Source organism: Falco cherrug, chromosome 1, assembly GCF_023634085.1.
Source record: "Falco cherrug isolate bFalChe1 chromosome 1, bFalChe1.pri, whole genome shotgun sequence".
In the NCBI taxonomy this organism is placed as follows: domain Eukaryota; kingdom Metazoa; phylum Chordata; class Aves; order Falconiformes; family Falconidae; genus Falco; species Falco cherrug.
The window spans coordinates 55175530-55199291 of NC_073697.1; the positions used below are offsets into that span (position 1 = coordinate 55175530).

At 40.2% G+C, this 23762-nt stretch overlaps 1 protein-coding gene across 12 annotated transcripts in view; it reads right to left on the bottom strand.

Moving 5' to 3' along the window:
• Positions 1-23762, bottom strand: part of APBB2 (amyloid beta precursor protein binding family B member 2) — a 189726-nt gene that overhangs the window by 41236 nt on the left and 124728 nt on the right. For 7 of the 12 annotated variants that reach the window (XM_055712363.1, XM_055712374.1, XM_055712379.1 and 4 more), the window contains 5 exons: positions 21246-21308; positions 20731-20816; positions 20566-20626; positions 5478-5624; positions 1793-1920 (listed from right to left, as the gene is read on the bottom strand). In XM_055712363.1, the coding sequence (XP_055568338.1) occupies positions 1793-1920; positions 5478-5624; positions 20566-20626; positions 20731-20816; positions 21246-21308 (485 nt within the window). The remainder of the gene's footprint in view (positions 1-1792; positions 1921-5477; positions 5625-20565; positions 20627-20730; positions 20817-21245; positions 21309-23762) is intronic. The other 5 variants (XM_055712408.1, XM_055712398.1, XM_055712422.1 and 2 more) reach the window with 1 other exon arrangement.

Here is a 23762-nt window from a genome sequence, read left to right on the forward strand (position 1 = left end):
GGTAAATGTCGCAGAATACCATGACAGATCCATAGGTCAGAGCAGGAAGAACAGCCTGCACATACAACCTTTCCCACCAGCTCCTGTCCTACTGATGGGGCTTACGTTCATCTAGGAGAGTCTGCTATTGCCTCCCACCCCCAAATACATTTCACCAACAGCTTAGAACATTTTGGTGCCACATGATTGCAAGAGGCATGTTTCTCTTAGATGTCCCCTTTCAACATCGATATTTCTACGACAAGTTCTGTCTTTAGGAGAACAAGGTACTCAGCCTGGAGAAATGTGACTCATCTTATTTTATAAACAACATAATGAAATGATTTTATTTCCCAAAGAAATGTAAATATTGAAAAAAAGAACTTCAAAAAATCAGCAAAAAGCAAAACTGGCTTCCTTCACTCTGCACCACATTTAGGTGCCCCTTATGATGCTCCATTTATTTCCTGACCAAAGGAAACTACTACAAAATCTGACTTGACGGGAAATGTGCAATGCATTCATTTTCTGAGATGAACAAAGCACTGCAATGGTTTATTTATAAGAAGTTAAAACGTTTTTATTTCTCACCACTTCAAACTCGATTTGTCTCTTTTAGGTCTCTCAAAAAACTGTACCAATGGAAGTGAAAAACCCAACCATCAGTCATTTAAAGTAAGAAATTTAGAAAGATGGAATTGAGTCACCTTTTGTTTTGGAAATCATAGCCAGAGATAATCAGAAAACGGGGGGGGGGGGGGGGGGGGGAATTAAAAAAAGTTACAGAAAATCTTTTATTGGGATTTTTCAGGTCCAAAAATGACATTTCCCATCAAAAGTCAGAGACAAAACCCCCCAAAACAACCTACTATTGCACATATCTCAATAATCATGCATGGAACTGAAAAGCAACAGCTTGTTAGCATTATTCAATCCTTACTACCCATGTGTCAGGATGGGTACTGTGGGAAGATCCTAGAACTCAACATGAATGGCAATGTTTTTGATACATCAAAATGCTCAACAGGACAGGGAGACAGCTCGCTGTCCTGCTCTAACAAGACACCTTCGCAACCCTGTTCCCACAGCAATGTTACATGACAAACAAGGATGCTACCAAAAGGCCATCAGTCAGGAAGGAAAACTAAGGAAAGGCCACCTCCAGGTCTTCAGCATGCATTTGTGGTTGCTCCCAACGGCAAGGAAGAACTTCAGCTCACAGGCAGGCAGGTTTCAGGGACAAACCTTAGTTTTCTGCAACACCCTAAGGAATTTTCTTGCATCAAGATCTTTAAGAAATAGTAAAGGCTTAAAACCATTACTTTTCTCTCAAACCAGCTTTTTCTTCCATCAAATCAAATATCCCAATAAAGTACAAACTCATGTATACAGTCAGAGTGTAAGTAGTGCATTTCACTTGGACCAGCAGGAAGGCATCTTTTACATAGCCAGGAGACACATACTATGAGACATATTTGCAAACATGGTTTTATATTAAAAATATTATATATATCTGAAACAAAGTAATGTTGCATGTGCAGTTTTATGCACCTGGCTGAGTTAATCTGAAGGCTTGCTCAATACAGGTTTAGCAAAACCACATTAAAGTGACATGCTATGAAAAGCAGGGATTTTAAAAAGTAACACCAGCAAGAAAAAGAAGAATTTGGCCACCTTCTTCTAGCCCCTGGGACACAATTAATCAATCAAACGGATAGGTCTCATACCTATCTTGTTCCAGGTGTATCTATACTCTATATCAGCAGACAGAAATAGCACCAAGTCAAGAGGGATAAGGAGACTGCAGACTCACCGGCCGTTGTCACGCCCCACACCCCAGACTCTGATGCTCACAATGGGCTGTGAATGAAGAACTGTGCGGTCCATGGGGTCAATCAGGTTCAGCATGTCATTTTCCAGTATAAGGTACATGTCTTTGCCCTGCAACTCCAGACAAAGTACAGTTACTCAGTGTGTCACCCTCTCAAACTGACTGGGATCAAGGTGTTATGCCTATGCTGTTTAGACCTGCATCCTCTTAATTTAATCTAAGTTTTGGGTTGTTCCAAGAGCGACTGAAAACAAATTCATTTACTTCTGGTGTAAAAAAGATCTAAGATGGTACACTACTACTGTGTTTTAAAATGATCCCAATCACAAAAAGCTTTGATGTCTTTGAAGTGCAATGGTTTGCCTCATTCAACCCCAAGCTACTGAGTTATTCAGCAAATTATGTGTTTATCCTTTCTCCAGTAAATGCTTCCAAATATATGAGAAGTCACAAACTGTCTTGATAGTAAAAGCTTACATTAAAACCTCTACTCTTGAAGCAGAGTTTCTTCCTTCAAACAATGTGCTTCGCTTCCACAAACTTTAAGCAACGGGTCATGGGAACAGACAGCAATTTGTACATGTCAAAGGATTTAGAGGATACTCTTTGAAGAAAGATTAATTAAAGGGGAAAACCTGGCATTAAGACATGAACGTGAATTCTGCCAGTGACTGCAGAATCCTGGAGCCAGGATTTCTCCCTAATTCTTTTGGCATGTAAGAACAAGGAGAATGCTCTTTCCCCTTAGACGAAACAAATTTAGAGGCCATTTTCCTTTTGATGCTAATTCACAAATGCTCATCTTCCTCCTATGGCTAGCATTTGCAAAAGGTTTGCTGTCTCTTCCATCACATCTAATAGCTCTCTTCTCGGAGACTGTACACCTACGCTGCAGACCCTGAGAACCCACAGAAATGATCCTGGACCTATTGCTGAGAGGTAAGACAAGCTCCTGCTGAAAAGAAGAAGGTAGGAGCTATCAGCTAAATATGGAGAAATTTGTTTCCTCTCTGTTGTGCCAGAATCTATAAATGAACAGAAAGAATGAAAAGTGTCCGACCTCCTACTGACAAATGTTTCAGAAATGACCTTTTACTTCACCTCAGCAACACAGAAACCCTCTTCCCGCTTGGTCACAGTGGCTCAAGTCTTAATGACGTCTAATTTTGTGTCTGTGTAAGACATTCATTCATGTGTCCCTGGGAGGGCCTGCTAGCAGGGTTTTCAGGCTAGGCAGCAAGGGGCAGGCACTGCCAATCACCTCTCCCACCCCCAAATCTCCTAACAGGGATTCAAAGGGGAGCTGTGACACGGAGCTGGCAGCACAAGCGCTGAGAGGGGTGCGGGACCAGTAGGAGACACAGGCTGGTACATGCGATGCCAACACAAGAACATTCTGCCTGATGGAAAAAGTACAGTGGTGGCCAAGATGCAAGGCTGAATATATAGGCTGCTCCTAGAGAAGCAGAAACAGATGTAGCTGCAATAACCATGTATGTAAATGGGGTGAATCGGCAACAATGAGCTGCTTGTGGCATACAGAAAAAGAAACATGGGAAATAAAACACAAAAGCCAGGCCAACACCAGGCAGACCAACATGATGAAGGAAACCAAACAGAAAACAGAGTCATCACAAAGAAAAAAGGTGAGAAATTTGCTTGGAGGTCAGAAGCAGTAAACAGATTATGTGAAGAATGTTACCAAGTGTCACAAAGATTGCTTTTTGGACCCATTTTCTACTTATATATTTGTTCCAGAAGGAAATTATTACAAGAAGGTAAAAGCTGTTCATCATGCAAAATACACTGGGATTAGGGTAATAAAACTGAATCCAAATTAGCTGGAAAAGATTGGAGAATGGGCAGATAAGCAACATAAGTCACAGGAAATTATCCTTGCAATGCTCAAGGGATAGCTTGGCTGCAGCCAGAAGCAATATATTTTGCTAAGTTTTGTTGCCTTATTATACAAAAGCTATTTTAGAGATGAAAACACTGCACAGGGCAAGAAGAAATGATTTAGACAGACTGGGAGCTTGAACATAGGCCTCTGAACTGCTGAACAGCTGCAGAGACCCGACGGTCCAAGATGAGGAAGGGGAACAGCCACACAGGGAAAGTGAATAAAGGAAAGAAAGGCTCAACCCCAGCAGCCTTTCAGGGAAGTGTCACACATGGTGGTATACAGGTCAATGGCAACAATGTGTCTTTTCTGTGTAAGTGATTTTGTAATGCACAGGACTATAATGCATAGGGAAGTAGCAACACGAACAGGCGAGTTGTGTTTTCCTTCTTAGATTTTACAGAACCCTGGAAATTAGAAACTCACAGGGAATTTCTTTTGGAGGGGAACGAAGGGCATAAAATCCCACATTAAAGCCAGTGGCAAAGCTTCTGCAGGACCAGGATTTTACCCAAAGTTTAGGGTTCTTTATATTTTGTTTTGCGCTTTTAAATGATGAAAACGTGGGGATGATCATAGCCAGGACACTCTACTTAAGCCTTAGATTGTAACAGTAACTTGGGAGACTGATATTTTTCCTTAAATTTTCACTGAAATAGACAAATCTTTCTTTTAATTTCTCTTCTGTTTAGCAGTGCCGTTTTGTTTAGATCACACAAGATGGATTACAACATTCACTCTTACATTGCTTTTGCATTCAGATCTTGTGTAGTACATCCACATTAGTGTAACCCTCCTGAAAATATGTCATCAGAGAGGTAGAGTAAGATTTGGCTGAAGTTTAAGTTGTTCCATGAACAATCAAATAACGAAGATGGTTTTCTATGGGTTTGTCTCTTATGTCTTCTCTATGTCCCAGCATTATAACCCCACCTGTTCCTTTCTTGTTTCACTGACTGATCCCTCCACACCTTCCACTTCTTCATCTTTCCCCAACACACCTGTTTTCTACACAACACCTCAGGCTTCTTTCACACTTCACATCCCTGAGCTCCCACAGCGTTATCCTGCCTTTGCTGCCAATTCAGAAGCTTGCATGGTTCTATCGATGAAGGTGTACTGACCCATCAGCAAACCAAGAAAGAAGAGAGCTTGGCTCTGTTTTCCCCTCAGCGAGTGGGAATTTGGCATCCTTCAAAACTGGATGACACTGGCGAACAGATTCAAGGTTTATTGAAGAGGAACCAACAGACAGACTGATGACATAAAAATAATTTCCTTCTGAACACTGATAAAATAATCATCTTAAAATAAGCCATCTGTCCATCAGTCTCAAACTTCTCATGCATTTCAGAAGCACAAGCCACACCAGTCTGGGCTTCCTGAAAGCCCTTTTGTCCCTGGGAAACCTGTGAAAATGCTGTTGCAAAACACCACCCTCAAACCTCTGGTCAGGAGAAAGACTTCTGCCGATTTCAACAGTTTGGCCTGTGTGTCCCCAGCACTGGTATTGCACAGGCATGTACTAGCACAGATGCAAACATGAAGGCAAGATCTTTGTAGCATCTGCTGTCCTGAGAAGTTTGGCACAAAAATGTCAACGCTTTCCTTGAACCCTGATCTATTTTTTGGCAGTACCAGCTGGGATAGGGAAATCCCAAACACACAGCATGGATATATTTGCCTACACGGTTGTTCTTTCAAGACATTTCATGGCACGAGAGGCATGTTACAAGAGGCGTTACAAGTTCACCCTGTTCTTACCTCTCCCCAAATGCCAACAGTGTCTCTGATGTCATTTTTACAGTACGAGAGTTGTCTGATGCAATTGTTCACAGCAACGCTGCTTTTTCCAGGAGCCAGATCTTCTTCTGCCATTTCCACCCAGCCCAGAGATCGTACAGCAAAGCACTAAAAAGAAATCAGAAAATATCTGAACATGTATTGGGATACACAACACGCTCCTGTATCCAGCTATGGAAACCTTGTCATGCAACAGAGACTGGAAAGTTAAGGTTAAAGATCCCCAGCTAAAAAGGGAACAAAATCAAGGCCTTGTAGACGAGCTTATGCTCAAAGATAAGTAAATTAAAATATAATTTGAGAATGGCAAGGTAAAAACATTTGAAGGAACAAAGAACAACACATGACTTGCCAGGAAAAGTATCTGTGGAGGTAACAGTAATGCTTTATAATAAAAAGATTTTGTTAATATGAAGAAGGAAACAAGGGAGCAGCAAGTAGTAGGGGGGACACAAACACAGAGAAATAAAGGAAAAAGCACAACCACAGATACAGTAGAACTGAAGTTTTAGCTAGTATCTAGAGCCTCACTGCCTGGCTTTTAACTAGAAAATTAAGTTCTTTTGTGGATTACAGCAATCATTTCTAGGGTAAATTTAACTAAGGTAGCAAATAATAAAAAATTCAAAGCATTAACAAAAAGATAAGCTATCATAAGAGGAAAGCAGACTTTTTCTAGAAGAAATTAAAAATGACCTTTAAAATAAAACAATCTAATTATACTTTTTTTTTTAGCAGAAGGCTGTTTAGCCAACCAGAGCGCTCAGTTGGCAGAACAAGCCAAGGCAACACTACTTTGCACTTATGGTGCTTTTTGCAAACAAAACAAAATGGGAGAAATTGAATGGCACCACCTCTGCCCTACATTTACTAGGTAGGGAATGAAAAACTTTAATTCTGAAAAAAACCCTGCGCATTTGCTCTCAGGCTTTACAGTGGGTGAAACACAGACCTCACATTAAGTCAATGGGAGTTTGTCTATGAGAACAGAAGAGACCTATGCCCAGAGAACATTATGGGCATCTCAATCTCAAATGGCAATGCACCACCAACGAGGGATGCACAGCAGACTTACTGTGAGACAGTAAGACATATAGACACACCAAACATTTAAGGTCACCTCTAAAGGCTCCTGAACGACCTCACACCAAATCCCTGCTATCTTCTAGGTACTTAATATGGCAACTGAACACTGCCAAATCGAATCCCATCCCATCTCTGAGCTCTGGTCTCCCTGTGACTCTCTGCTTGAGTCAGTCTTTATAGTGCACCAGCACTGACACGAAGTTGCACTCACTTCCTACATCCAAATCCTCTTTGCTGCTAACCATGGTGCTGTCTACAGAGGTGCAGGATTCAGGAGGCACAAGTTCCAAAAGAAGAAGCGAGACAATTCACAATTACTAACTGAAAATCTGCCATCGTGTAACATATCTGTTCTTTCACCGTGAGCCTCCCCTTGCCAAGATGAATCACGTATTGACATCAATTAGTACCCATTCTTTGGTACCCTGCTGGCTCCAGTGTTACTCATACGTACCTTCCAAAACGTTATGCTGCCCTGAAATGCTGTGTTCTGGCAAAATGACTTGCAATTGTTTCAGTCAGTCCAGTTCCCTGGTAGGTACTCAGCACAATTTGGACCTTGCAAGGACCACCACTCACTGTCCAGTGCTGCTGCCCTGTGCCACAGAGCTTTTTCTGCTGTCAGCAGCGTCCTGCAGGTCCTTGGGAAAGCAGGCAGTGATCCTGGGAGCTGCTGAGAGGAAGCCATCACCCGTGACTGCTGGGAGCCTCGCTGCCTCCAGCGGGGCCCTGCCCACACAGGCATGCAGCCCAAGAGCAGCAACAGCAGGTCCATGCTGGAGTTCCCAATTAATCCTTCTTGAGATGCAGTAAATAAATCAGCTTCAGAGTTCAAAAGCGGACACTGAATATTCATTTGCTGCCTTCTAAAAACTGCTGTGAAGTCAGTGAGCACGTCAAGCTCACACACCATCGCTGGTATGCCGTTTGGGAACTACTGTCCTCAGAAAAAGACCCCAAAACACCAAGGTATTTTAAATATGCATAGTACGTCAACTTTGTCCAACTAAGGGAGGAATAAAATCTACCAGCGGGTAAAAAGATTAATGAGTTTCTCCCTCTTTCCCTTTAAAACTTCTCTCCTCCTTCAGTTTACACAATGCACTCATCAAGCCTATTTTGCCAAGCCAAAACCCCAGCCCGAGAGCCTGCCCCTTGTACCTCTGGTACCTACTCCAGCAATTCAGTACTGATGCATCTCATCTATGGCATCACACAGCAAATACACTCTGCAAATTGTGTGAAACCCTTTAGTGAGAGTGGGTAAAAAATTAAAGCCTCTCATGCCTCCAGATTTTTGGTGGATTTTTTTTTCCCTTCACAAACAAGGAAACTAATACGCAAATTCTCCTATGCTGCTGCTTCCTGACCCAGCTCTGCTGGAAACCCACCAAAGTGCTGACTTTCAGATTTTAAAGGAAGATAAAGGAGAAGGTGAAAGAGGAAACAAAGGAAGGGTCACCACTCAGGGGTGCTCTTCACTTTAGAGCTACACAAGATACTAAAATATCCTTTTTTTTGCAATTATTAAGGTCACCTAATCTCAAGATTGCAGAATTGGTTTTGGCACATCAGATGCTCGTGAATCTTGCTGAAAGTGCTGCAGTGCCCATTGGGGTATTAAATATTTATCTTTGCAAGCCTTTAAAATACTGACTTTTGCAGTGCCAGAAGAAAGGGTGGGTTGTTTTTGTTGTTTTTTTTTTTTTTTTTAACAAGAATTTCAATATTAAATTAAGTAACAGAATACTGGCAGAAAGAAATATTTTCTAGATCACCTTAAGAGAGATGAACTAAATATATACAATAAGTATATTGTTTCCTCACTACTCTTTGTATCTCAACCACATCTGCAATTTATTCACTCATTTCTGAACACAACGATATAGTCCTTGCACTGAGCAGAATATATGTTAAGGCGGCAAAAAAATGGTGAAAGACAATCAGTTCAAGTTCACAGCAGGTAAATTTCTTATCAGTGAAGATGGTGAACTGTTTTGGTATTTTTTTCCTGGCAATTTTTATTCTGTTTTTAGAATTCTTCATTGGTAACACCCACCGTATTTCTTTCCCTTTTCAGCCCACTGTCATGACAGTAGAGCGAGCTGAATGGAACACTCTTGTCCATGCCACATACTTCACTCCATGTGAAGGGCTTGGCTTCCTTCCCTGCTTCCATTCCCTATCAGTGCTTCCAAGCCTGGTCTATATGAGAAATCTTGTTGGCTTCTGACACCTGGCAAGTTGTTATCTGTGTGCTTTACAAGCCCTTAGCATAACCAAAATAAAATGCTTCAGAACAGCTTCACCAAAACAAACCGATTTCCTGAAGACTCACTGCAAACAAAAAACCCTCTCAATAAAACCCAGAATGACTCAACACCCCACTCACAAGGCAACACACGTACCTGAGAATACACACATACAAAAAATGTTCTTTTGCTCAAAATACACATAAAGACCAAAAAACTTGCACTTCTTGATCAGCTGAACAGACATGCTGGCATGACTCAGAAGTGATGGCAGACCTTCACACAGATTTCAGTGCTAGAAAATATGAGGACTCAGAGTAACGTGTAACACATACCATGGTTCATTCATCATCAGTACCACACGGATATGTATACACACACCTACGGTGTGGGGGAGCGGTCGAAGTGTGTGAATGCATGCCTGTGTGCCCTTCTCTCTGCATATTGCCAGAAACTGTAGTATAAAATATCCACTTCATGTTTTATTGTTGGTGGGTTCCCCCCCTTAATTATTTGACTCGGAGGTTCTCTCTAAAACAAAAGAGTGCAAAAAAGAGCAGAAACAAACCACCTAGTGTCTCAAATCAGGTATGACCTAATTCTTAAACCAGGGCCAGCTGAACTAGCCACGACAGCAGAATTGATTAGTTCTCCAGCACACTAAGACAGCATCACGGTTCCCTGGCTCCCACCAATGATACTTACTAGCCAAGAGACAAAGTGCTTGCTTTGACCTGAAAGAGCTTTGCTAATGCACCCTCCTTTCTCCTGGAACTAACATCTAGAGTCAAATTAAGTCAAGCTGAAAACCAGAACGCAGCTCTCCTTGACTAGGAGTCTATCAGCTCCATAAAACAGACATTCCTAGTAATGCCTGCTGGTTAAGTACCTCTATTTGAATCTCACAGATAATTTCTGGCAAATCTGATTATTGGCCCATCATAATTTCAAAGTAATCCAGATGCCAGTTTTTGGCTTACATTAGTCTACTTTCTTTTCTTCGTTTGAGAATAAATAACCCTTGTATCATGTCATATATTATTAGTATTAACTTACAAGATAAAATCTTAAAGAGTTTTCTGTGCCTGGTCAGGCCCTCTGCTTTATCTGAAAATCAAAACCCTAAAAAGGATGATTTGAATAACCGTATCTGAATAAAGATAAGAGAAACATGATTTTCCTATCTGCTTGTCCCCAGACTCTTTCCAAGAGCTGGCAAAGAAAACCAGGTTTGAAATAAAACAAAGCAAGTTGACAAATACAGCAGGATGAAAGAGATTTAGGAATCGTATACTGTATTTGTATCATTGCTGTTTGGGACTGGGAAGATCAAGGATACTATCACAAACACGGTATGTCTGAGAAGTAAATGAAAAAAATCTCACTTAAACCATGGTATGTCAATAATCTTGTATTTTCATCTCGACCGGAGCCTTCACGTTTCCTGCTAGGCTACACAGGACATTGTGCAAAGAAAACACTTAGGGAAAAACAACCATCTTATCACAGGCCGCCCCATGAAAAGACAGGTGAACAGAAATGAAAACTGCTCAGTTTTAGAGTTCTGGGAAACATATTTTTGCATGGCTGTAAATCCAATTAATGTTTCAGGGTAGCCATCTGTAGCCAGAGCCAAACTCATAAATGCTGTAATCCAAACTGTAAAAAGCTGTAAACCTCCCTCGCAGTGCAGTTCTGATCTAATCACATCACCTAAAGCTGAGGAGCTTTAGGTTTGAAGGATGAATGAACCATGCATGGATCACGCTTCTGCTCTTCAGCATTGCCAAACCTTCACCATAGGGCAGGGTTCTGCAACTCTTCCAAGAGGAATTCCAGAAGAAGCTTTGACAGAAACGCAGAACCATGACAAATCTCTGCAGGCAAGGATATGCCACACCCTAGCTGTTGTGTCATGTAGTACTAAGCATGTACCTTTAAAAATGTTTAAAATAAAATAATCAAGAAAACCAAAGTAAATACAATCCCCTACTAGGCAGAGGGCAAGAGACAAATTACACATGACTGATGGCAGAGTAGTATTGGAAACTGGATGGATCATAAGGACATGGGTAGAAAAGATCCCATTACAGGGTGAAAATTGATTAGAACATCAGTTTGAGAAAAACAAACATTACAAAACCATGGACTAATTGTTCTTCAGCTCACACAGCTGTTGGTATCCACTACAAACATCTACATTAGAGTATGTTAGCCTTGATGATCTAAATCTGTGCTACTACTTTCTTCTCTACTTCTGAGCCTACAGGACTTGGTTTTGAGCAGTTTCCCTTTGTTTCCCTTAATGTTTTTCCCTTTTAAAGGTTATATCTGTCTGCAGACATACGTAAATCATTACAGTATTTAATAAGGCTTTTTATCACAGACCACTGAGCAGGCTTGTGCCTGAGACACAGCATGTAGGTCACATAATTAACTGTTTCTTATGCAGCCAACACAATTCTGGAAATTCCACTTACATTTTCTTTAACAGTTTTAAAATAAAACAAACTATCGTATTGTTTTATGCTTTGGCAGATCAATTATCATAAAATATAGCCTCTATTCCAAGAAAGAAGTATATTCCAGTATATTTGCACACTACACATCAAAAAGCTTGCGTTGATTCCAGATGAAAATATTGGAGATGATCAAAGCTAAACTGAGTAACAAAAGAATAAAGAGATCTTATGCAATTAGTGAACAACCACTTTCATTTAATTGACATTTATAGACTGCAATGCATCTATTTTCTCAAAAAAATACTGACAGTTACCACATAAAAATTCTTAAGTTACAAAAAAATTCAAAATGCAGAATCATAAACATACTAATAAGATTTTTTAACATTTCCAGTTTTCTGCTGCAGTTCATGTTGTTTTATGTGAACTGCTGAAAATGTGCATGCAATACAAAAATAAGCACCCAGATACTCAGGTCACAACAGAATTCAGAAATCCACTAACAATTGCAATTTCAAGTAGATGGTTATAAACTAAACTTCTGTGGAATAAAATACAAGGGCTTCAGAAATACTGTAAAATACTCTTTATAATAAATTAGTTCTCTAGAGCAGGTCCATACTGAACTTTCTGCTCTGAGAGTCCCTTACTCATTCTCTAAGACACTAGAGTTTCATTTTTTCCAGACTCACAGACTCCAATGTGTAGGATGACATAAGTCCCTCTGAGTTTAACGCTTCTGTCTCAGTGGTTCCTACTGACTCACAGCCAGAGGTCAGATATGCTCTATCACGGCAAGAAAATGTTGGAGGACTATTGTGCTGGTTCAAGATTTTTTGAATCCCAATTTCTTATTCATTACTATATTTCTGAATCAAGTAAAAAATTTAGCCAGTTGAGCAAAAAATGGAATGGACACTATTATTCTCTACTAATACCTTTTTGCTGAATATAATTCTTAAGAAATTAAAATCACTTTATTCTTTTGTCCAGTCTTCTCACTAAATAGGCTTTGATTTTAGATGCTTTGCAGATACCTTGACTTCACATCCTAAAGGGATGGGTTTATGGACTTTGCTTTGAGCTAAGGTGTTTTGGGCTCCATTTTAATACAGCGAAATAATAATAAAAAAATAATGCTTCCTCAGTGAAGAAAAGGCGTTCATATTTTTCACCAGAAACCGATAAAGGATGATAGTTGCAATGATGCTCAAATCAGGGTCTGTCTTGAAGAATAACTGAAATGTTTGGATAACTCAAGCAGATTTCCTTATACTGCAACACACAAAAATTACACCAACAAATACACGTATGCTTTTTTGTCAGTAAAGACAAACCCTGCAGGAGTTTACAGGGCATGACAGAATGTGTGCATTCATTTCTTAATAACTAATGCTCTGCACTTGTTAACTTTGACCTTAAATACTGTATTTTTCTGATGTGGGTTCTTCTGCAGGCTGCTAGATGCAAGTGGTCTAATGCAGTCAGCAGCACTTTATTTAGGACTGTGGCGCATAATTTCAAAAGGCAATATGCATGATGATGTCCAACTTAAAACACCTTTAGGTGAACTCATGACCTTACTGAATCAATGGAGAAAAATCTTCTGTCTTCACCAAGTCAGGACTTAATTTCTCTTTAGAAGCAACATCATTAAGAGTAATTTGTTTTCGCAGAAATTACGTTTACAACAGGATCCAAAGTCAATGAAGTTAAATCACTGCTGAGAGATTCCTACTCTTTTAAAAAGACTCAAAGAAACATGAACCCTGAGTCCAGAAATCTTGAGCCCTGCTGGGCCTCCCACCTTTGAGGACCCACTTACTGTCTCACTGCCTCCTCACAGCACTGCAGAGACCACCTTCAAGCATATGGAAAAATGAATAATGCATACCCATGTAAAAGCAACATGGCATTATGATGCACTGCAAATCTCATTGATTTTGATCTCTTAAGTAGTATTTATTACCTTCAACTCTCTTTTCTCATTGACAAAATGCAGGAAATTTTTGCAAGGAAGACTTCTGGGTTTTTCCGAAGTGAAGTTTAGAGCTAAAACTAATACCAAAATAAATACACGTACTGGCTAGAGCTATCTAAATATTGCTCTGTCATTAAACACAATGTTCCATTTTAATTGATTTTTAAATTAACTTCCTCCATAAATGTACATTTCAGCAGGTCCACAATGGACAAACAACCCAGCAAGCTTGTACCACGCTGTTTTCAAACTGTGTGTATACTATATATAAATATCTATTATATATATACACACAAATGCACACTGTGCTTTTTTCATTAAAAATCTATGCAATGAAATGGTAAATTTTGAGACATTACAGATTAGAACAGGCTATTTTCTTGAGCCACCCTAAACTGGCAAGCTAATGTAAATGATTGAAGAGAAATCTAAAAATATTATCTGATCAGTTCATGTTGTAGCAGCAAGATAATGAACAGACATTCAAGAGTCAGTTCACGATCAACAGGCCATTCTAAACCTGGAGCTGACAGAGGCTATATATCCTTTCAGAGGTGAAACGGTTAGTCTCCAGTGCCGGGTACGAAGGGCTGCAAGCTGTGATTACCTATGCAGTCTATTAGCAAAGACGCCAGCAAGCTGATGGGAAGATCTGCCAGCAATATCAGCAGAGGCTGAGTTAAAAATCTGGGAGCTGCCTGCGCACCAAATCCATTGGTCTGCAGAATGGCAACAGGAGCTTTTTGCCTGTGGGACATCAATCTTACAAGGACTGCTTCTTCCGCCAGTGTCTATCCACTCCTGTGGACTCCTTCATCCATTATAGATGTGCTGGCCCAGAAATAATTTACTGTTCAGCACGATGAAACAGTGAATAAATTGTGATTAAAAACAAAAATAAGAAACATCAAAATATTAGGAAGTGCAGATTTTTCCAAGGGGAAAAAAAAACATCTCTTAGACCAGCAGCTAAGTTTTTCTCGTGTTTTGCTCAACCATGTTTTGTTGAGCCGCACACAGACCCCAGCCAAGAAAAACTGCACCACGCACCTCCATAAGAAACAGTACTGAAGATGAAACAGGCACTTCGAACTGGTGAAGCAGTAGAAAACTTGTCTTAAACAGCCATTACGAAAAGAAACATCATAATTAAAAAAAAAAAAGTAGATCAGATATATTCATGTTTTATCACACACAGTCAACACCTCCTGTTGGAGTAGCCACGATTTTAACAGCACTGTTTCACTTTGGAAATGGCTTACTGTTACTCAGAGGCCACAGTAGCACATTCAGAGCCCCACAGCTGTGATTTCAGCTCTGGCACTTCTGTGATTTCTTGCCCAGCTGGCAGCCAGGGAAGCCACCTCCCCACGGAGGGTGGGGGACAGCAGTCACTGGCATGCACCTGAACTGCTCATGCAACTGGCGCTCGTGGCACTCACTGCTTCAAGTGAAAAGCGTGACCAACACAGCTCCAATTCACATCGTTTATCCTCCTGTAATGTAATTACTATCTATGTTCTTACTACTCCAACAATTCCTGGCCAACAGACATGTGGCAGACTAGTTCACTGTCAACGCTAGAACTTTACAGACCAAGAAGATATTTTGATTTGAAACAAAAGGGTTCCTGTATTTTACGTTCTCTCTCCCAACCCTGTAGAAATCTAGCAGCCCAATGCAAACTTCTTGTACAGTATATCTTAATAAAGCAAATACTGATAATGCCTCCAAATTCAAGACATAATTATTGCATTACAAACCTGGAAATTAATGGTACATTTTAAAGCAGTTTCTATTCTCTTTCACATGAGGAATGGCATTGTGATGTATTTTTCTAAGGAAGGCTACAAGTAAAATCTCTCTCCCTACATCTCTCCTGCTGCTCAGCCACTCGCGTCCAGATCCTGCACAATAGGTTCACACCTAATGAGATCCCAGAGATATGTGGGACTTCTAGGAGTGAAAGATATGTAAAATTTTGCAGGATCTCATTATAAATCTTGAAGGGCTCAAGAAATTAAACTACATTATCCCAGATACTTATATTACACATATATTATAACAATTAAACAGGGTAACTCTCTATACTGTTAAAAAAGTAAATCACGTGGATTTGGGAAAACACTTAAGTCTTTTTCTGCCCTGGACTAATCTTCATATTTGACCAAACAAGACTCCATGTAGGGACAAGGTGGAAGCAAATACTGTCTAGACTGAAATCTGTATTATGATGTACCTCACATCATGACATTATCACTTATAACATCACCTAATGACACAACAGATGTCAACAGTACTAAGTATCAATCACAGAGAGGTAATGAATGAGCAAACACAGTCTCCAAAACTTTTATTGTACAAAATGAAAAAGACACCACTTGGGGGGAAAAAAAAAAAAGTTGAGGAGATGTATTTTAGTGCTTTCGTCTGCTATTTCTAAAACTGCTTTCGAAGCAGAATGTTTTCAAGCACCTGCATCATTTACTTGCAGTATCACCATAGCTGGGAGGGTGCCTTAATGCTGCTAATGACAAACAACTGAATTCAGAAACAACCAATCAGTAGTCCCCCATCGCTCACCATTGCTACCCAGAAGCTGCAAGTATGGAAAGATGGGTAAGCTTTTGCTAGATGGTAGTAATTGTCAAGACTGACATCATTTTGATTATTCACTAGATGTTTCAAACAGAAGATCTGTGTTTTGACTCATGGTTTTGAAAGCTACTAAAATGACTACTCGCAGGGCGAGGGGGGAAAAAACCCACCAACCTAAGGGCATTGTTTTGTATTTGAAAGAAACAAGGGAAAAAAACCCTAACCCCAAACTCCACTACAATGTTTATTTTAGTTTTAGGTTGGGGTTTTGTTTGATTGGTTTTTTAAAGATTTTATTCCCAGATTGTCATTCTTCCCTCTGAAAGCCTAAGATAAAGTCAATACCAAAAGGCAACAATTTTTTTTTAACATTACTTAATTCTTCCTCTATAGTTCTTTTGATTTAAAATACTTAGGAACATTATTTAAGGAAGATCCATAAGCAGGGAGCATAATCTTCTTTCCTGCACTTTGTGAAGCCATTTCCACACCATCTCATCAATGCAAAAATCAGTATCTCCCAAGATGCACTTGGTTTTCTATTGGCAGTAGCTTAGTGTTAAAAGAACTGTGTGCACACTGTTTAGGCTAATCCCCAAAATACAAAATTCTGCTGTTCACAAGAAACTTTCAGCTACTGGCAATAAGATTCTTTGAAAAAAACAAAACAACCAGTTCCCCCCTCCTGACCAAGGTGCTATTCAAATTGTTGAGATGAAGACCAGAACTTGTATTTTGCTCACTCTTATGAACACTTATGGCTTAAGTTGCAAATAAAATGATTACCCACTCAGGACTCGGAAAAGTAATAAATGAAATTAAGTGTCAAGAACTTTGCTATAGAGAATATGGACATTTTAAAGCTACCCTACAAGACTGTGGAAAAACTCCACCCAAAGTAACAAATCTGATCATCCATGGTTAAAGATTAGAGACAGAAAACACAGAGCTCCTACAACCACCAGGGAAACAAGGAATCATAAGAAGATGACAACCCTTCTACCCTCACTATGAATAATTGAAAGCACTTGGCTTGTTTACTTCAATAAAACTAAGCTGAAGAAAAGACAAAATTGCCCACTATAAATGCACTAAAGATGGCTAAACATAGAGTAAAAGGATTAAAAAATGGCCTCAAAAAGTTTAGGTTAAAAGATGATACTTAATTCAGCCTATCAGTAAGACTAGTCAAGACAAAAAACCCCCTCAAAAACATTTAAGAAAAAAATTGAAATTAACACCTGAGATTATATAATGTGGCTTCCTATAGGGGTAAAGGAATAGGTTAAAGATTTCTTCTAGTCCTCTACCCTGTAACAGGGCCTACTTCCCAGGGAATGAAAACCAAGGATCGTTTTTGAAAGAAACAAATTCTTATTCAAAAACCAAGCAGAAGTACTGGAAGAAAAACTGTTGAAGATGTCTTGTTTTCCTTTTAGATTTCACAGAATCACAGAATGGTCACAGTTGGAAGGGACCTCTGGGGATCATCTAGTCCAACCCCCTGCTAAAGCAGGTTCACCTACAGCAGGTTGCACAGGACCATGTCCAGGTGGGTTTTGAATGTCTCCAGAGGAGACTCCACACCCTCTCTGGGCAGCCCGTTCCAGTGCTCTACCACCCTCAAGGTAAAGAAGTTGTTCCTCATATCCAGATGGAACTTCTTGTGTTGCAGTTTGTGCCTGTTGCCCCCTGTCATGTCACTGAGCACCACTTAAAAGAGACTGGCCCCATCATCCTGGCTCTCACCCTTAAGATACTAGCATGCATGCGTAAGATCCCCTCTCAGTCTCCTCTTCCCCAGGCTAAACAGGCCCAGCCCTCTCAGCCTCTCCTCATCAGGGAGATGCTCCAGTCCCCTCATCACCTTCATAGCCCTCCGCTGGACAGGGCAGAGCAGAGGGCCAGGATCCCCTCCCTCGACCTGCTGGCCATGCTCCTCCTAATGCCCCCCAGGATGCCACTGGCCTTCCTGGCCACCAGGGCACACTGAACAGCCAGTTGCCCATGAGCCAGCAATGTAATCTTTTTTTTTGTAAGGAGAATTAAGACGAAATAAACAATCTCTTCAAGAAATTCCTACCAAAATAAACTACTGAAATCAAGAAGCCTGATGTAATCATTCTCCTCCTTCTCCCCCTTTTACTTCTCTTTTATGGCCTTGGGCAGACAACCTGCACCAAAATTCCAAGGATATGAAGCTATGAACTGCATCTTAAGCACATGATGTACAGAGAAGCATTTATTATTTATTGAAAATTTGGAATGCTTAACTGGGTTGCTGCATATATCATTCTTCTTACAAGAATTACAGGACAGACTTTTCCCAAAACTGACATTTTTGCAGTGCCAACACTTTGCAAAAGCTGAGACTCTGGGAGAAGACCACTACTTCAGCTTTCCACAAGGTGGCATGGCTCCCTTTGCTGAAAGACAGCACTACTCTGCCATTGAGGAAATTTCAGGTTTTTCATTTTTTTTTTTTCAAATGTACAGGCCACTGTCGTGAACAGGTTTAAATAGGTTTAAGGTCTCTAAAATATCACTAACGAGGTTCATTTTAACAAATTCTTCCAATACAGAGTTTAACAAGTTAAAAAAAAAATCTTCCCTCTATTACAATGAAATTAAATAAAAGTATCTGTGCTTGCTGCCATGCAAAAGTAAGCTTCATTCAAACAACGTTAAGGTACATCATGGGGCAGAGGAAAGCCTAAGGGGCTAAAAAGTCTGATTTTCCAAGTCTCAGGTTATCAGTTTCAAACCCTATCACACTACTTTCAGCCTTGCAATATTTTGGGTAAAACAGGCTAGCAAGGAATCCACCTACCACACCCCCTTCCCATCCATGTAAGAATTAAAGATCCCAGAGCATCTTCAACAGCTGAAGATTTTCCCTGCTGTTTCCGAACCACTTTCTGTCCCTGTGAGGCAGGACCACGCAGCAACTCCCAGCCCTGCCAGGGGCAGAGGCTGATGCATTGAACAGCTCCACCAACAGCCTCTTCTGCTGCAGAGCAACACCAGTGCTGCTGGGCTTCACCTGCAGGGCTACACACACGTTCACCACTGCCCCTGCACAACATCCCCATCAGGCAGTGACAGATGGCAGGTAAGGTGCCTTGACTCAAGTGATTTAAAAAACCAGAAAAGCCAGCCGACCACCACACTTGTATAGTCTCTCCTCTATTTCTTGTTTTGCTCCTCTCAGCCACTCTGTGAATGTTTCAGCGCTCAGCTTTGATTACCCATTTAAGCATCATCAGCGTGGTTTTGCCTAAATAGGAGAAACAAAACCTGCTGTGACAGACAAAAGAGGACAAGCTTTTGGCATGGACCCATTTCATGGACACTGGATGGGCATCAGTTCCATAAATTTTTAAGTTTGAAAAGCAAGCCAGAGAGGGAGGGGAAATGATGACACAAGTTCTCTGTCCACACAAGTACTGCCACAGTTCTCCATGCAGGAAAGGCTCCTAATTCTACCCAGTGCAAATCACCTGGTAAAGAGTCAGACATAACTAAATATTGCCTCCCCATAAAGCTTTCCATACCACACAGCTTATCATGAAAGGAACAGCTTCCTGGTTCTAAGGACTGGTACCTAATGCTCAACACTCCTCCCAACTCCATGTACTGTGCTCAGAATTTAGTGCTTGTCATTGCAATGAGCAGCTGAAACCCTTGCTTTTTAACTGCCAGCCTGCAAAGCAAAACACATTTATTCACATCAGATTTAAACATCACCAGCCAAATAATCAAGATGACAAAGAAGTTTAAGTACCCTGATTATTCTGGTTTTTCTCCTAAAATATATCACTAATGCTATTAGAATTATTAACTGTTACATACTGCCTTCCTGCATATGAGTAGCTTCTGATCCTGTCAGTCACTGCAGGTGTATGGCACAGCCAAAACACTTATTTAGATTACCTGGATTTCCAATTACAGAGATTCACATACATCCTTAAAAATGGATGCAGGCACAAGACAAAACTATCAACAAAACAAATCTGGAGATATGTATACAAGCATTCAAAACCTTCTGCTGCTTCTTCCTGCTCAAATACCTTAGAAAAAAACAGTAAAGTCTCTGATTTAATTACGGTGCAGTGCTTGTTCACATAACGGTCTCATTTTTTCCGATGAATTTTATCCTCAAACTAGGTTGCATTCTCTGTTCTAAAATACAAAGTTCCTTGTTCTAAAAAGTAACTTCCTTGTTACCAGCTGTGAGTTCAAGCAGCCACATAAACAAGGAAGAGTACTTAAAAACAGGACAAACTCGAGAATAAAGAGCAAATTCTGTCACTGTATGCCCCAGGAAGCTATCCAGCCATGACAAACAACAGAGTCCTCTCTCTCTCACGACAGAAAATTCACTTAGTTGTGCAAGGGGCCAGTTATTACAGTTGGATAGTAGAATTCTGAGCTGTAACACTCAATTTCTTGACTTGTGTGATATTAAAATAAGCCATACAACCAAACTGAATGAAGCTTTAAATCTACAAATTCCTTTGATGGAATTAGTCTTGCATGGCCAATCTACATTGTGCCAAGAGGAGAAGTACAGTTAATTTAAGAACTTAAGAGGCATTCTGCACCTTGCAAGTTATATTTTTACAACTGCAATGTTTAATGGTTATCCTATTGCGGATCATCTTACTGACCTTGGCTTCTGGGTCACTGTTGATACTACAGGAATCATCATCATCAGACTGTGGACCGTTTCTGTTACAGACAACAGACAAAATCAGTCTTAACATCATATAAAAATTACAGCACAGCACAAAATGAAGCTGGTCATTCCATGGAGACTTCTTAAGTCATTGTACCTGAGCTTCAAAGAGGCATAGCGTAACGTTGCTCCTTCAAACTCTTTCAGACTTGGGTCTGGGTTCACAGTGGCTGCATGCAGATCCTAGAGATAAAGGCAGTGCTATCAGTATAGTACTAAGTGCTATTAATATAGTATTAAGTACACTAGCATGTTATTTCTTATTTCAAAGGAAAATTAAATCCTCCCTGCAAAGAAGCGATAGTATTTCTGGCTGAAGTTGAAAAGAGGCATGCATATATATATTCTCAAGCTGCATTTCATTCAGTGCAGGCATCTTATTCATTACATCATGGCAGTTGCCCTGCTAGTTTAGACTGAATCCATTCCAAGTGGAAAGATCAGAAAAGGTAGCATGTTTGTGAGCTAGACATCCCTAGCAGTACCCCCATTCACTTTGGCCTAGGTTATGAATGACATTCATGGAAAAATAAAAGGGGAAAAAACAGCCACTGCCATGCAAAAAACAAGGGTAATAGTATTAAAGGTTCTAAAATCTGACAATATACTTGCCTTCCAAATGTCACTATTAATCTTTCCCCCATTCAGTACAGCAAAATCACTCCATGGCTGTTTCTAGACACATAATTATTCACACAGGAAGAAGCACATTGATAAAAAAAAAAAGAAAAAGAAAAAGAAAAGAAAAAACACAAGACACTGTTGTTAGCATTGATATTTACAGGATGGGTTAGGGAACAGATCACCTCAAACTTAACTAATTACTCCACTATACCATGGCATTCAGAGGAAAGGGGAGAGAAGACATGCCTCTAACAGTTACTTACCAAAACAAATGATTAAAACAAGGATAGTTAATATAAATTAGGGACAGACAATGAAATTACTCTTTAACTATGATCTTAAAAGCAAGCAAAATGAATCTGAATATGAACATTCGCCACAGCTGCTACAGCCTTTGACAAACAGCAATTAAGGGGAAACATGAGGATTTCCATTTGAAGGGCACTTTTGCTAGAAGACTCTAACACTACTGTAACTAGAAATACTGAAACACAACCATACATACAAGGATAAGATACATACAAGGTAAAAATAAAATATTTCTAGAGAGCAAGCACAAGAAAAGGCCAGTGAAGGGAAGGAAGATAAGTAAGGAGTGCAGAGAGATTTCTCGCTGAAAAAGTAGTTTTGTAAAGTCTAACAGCTTTTTTAAAAAACAGAACAAAACAACAAAAAAAAAACCAAACCCGCAAACAAACCACCCACCCTCTCATTTTCCATTCAAGTTTCTCAAAACGTACAGAGGCATTCACCGGTACAATCAACCAAGCAGTAGTGCATTTAGCACTACAGCAACCTGAGGTTCATCCTTCTCTGTAAAGCCCAGGAGGAGCAGCTGATGTTGGAGTCGCCCCTCTCCTCTTCCCCTCCCCACAAGGACAGAAATCCCACAGTCCTGACCAAGAGCCAGGTGGGACAGGAGATTTGGTTGCTGAGAGACCCAGAACGACCTCTTTGTAGCTTCATCAAATCAAGTATTCCTGTAATTAGTGGCTCCTTTTTAAGTCAAGCTCTCCCAAGTTGTCCACCTCAGCCCCGAGATGAAGTGGTACTTATTAATATGGCCCACTGCATTAATTTGCAGGGTGGACGTCTTGCCTCGCGAGTGTTCTCAGTATATCCCCATTGGAGGAATTATTTGTGAGAAACAACTCCCAGCAGTAACTCTTCCTTAACATGTCTTTGAATTAGCTGAGTAGTTAACTTTTCCTACTAAGCCCCTTCTCTTTAATTATTAGCTGCTAGTGGATATGTTACCTACAGAACCTCTAGAGGTGATCCAGGCCTGGGATGAGTCAGGCTACAAGAAGACACAACTACCACCACCAAATTTTGCCATTATCTCAAAGAAGCACTTATTGAGAAGTAAACCATATAGCTTTTTCTCTGCACAGGAAATGGGAAAGAGGCAGCAAATAAAGAGAACGTTACAAAAGATGAGGATTCACAGAGGAAGTAAATTCAGCTACACACAGGAGAAAAGAGCCATCTAAAACTAAGTCAAATTGAATCAGCCGCGCAAAACCAAAACACAGTTTCATGGTTTTGAGGAGGGAGGAAAGGAGGGAACGTTCCAGGTTTTTCACATTTAGCATTTATTAGCATTTTTGTTAAATCTGCAGGTTTGTCACATAATGCTTACCCCTAATTGCTCTGGATTGAAATTTACAGATTATCTCGCAAAGGAAAAATTGCCTTGCAGCCTGTGCAAAAGACAGACATTTTCACAATTTTTCCTTTTTAAAACCCTTTTTGCCATTTGTATGCATAACATCATTCCTCCCCATCTATTTTTTCTAATTTTCTGTTCAACAATAATAACTGCTTTTCTTTATGTTAAATATCCAGAGTAAGCTACAACACAAAAATGGCTGACTTGATCTGTTCTTTGTTGACTGCCCTCAGCTGTGAGCCACATTCTACCAAATGAAGCAAAGGTTCTGACTATACATCATTTAAGAGACAGGGACATGAAATAATTCAAAAAAAAAGAAGAAAAAAAGGAGGACACAGGAAAAAGGGTAAAAAGGCATTACTCTGAGCAGGGGTGGTGGTGTGTGTGTGTGTTTCTGAATGTTTTTTTGACAAACTCAAACCCAAAAGTTGAAAGAGCCCAAATAAACTCATCTCAAGACTAGCACATGATGCTTCACAGACAAATGTGATAAAGGTAAAAGAATTTTTTATGGACACATGGCAGCCTATTGGGACAGATACGAAATACTACCCATTCCAGTCTTCAATACTAGATTATATACTCTTTCATCTGCCTAAAACCTATATATCCCCCAACATTTTCAGATGAAAGTACTACAAATTCCAGCACAGGGGAATGAGCTAAACCAGCCTCCCAAACCAGATTAGCTTGGAACACAAGCTTCCAAACAGCAGTGAGGGAACCAGCAGTACACAGCTCACACATGCTCCAACCTGGAGCTTGAAGCTGTCCACCACAACTGCTGCTGCCAATGGCAGCACTGGGATAAAGGCATTTGGGAGCCCCTA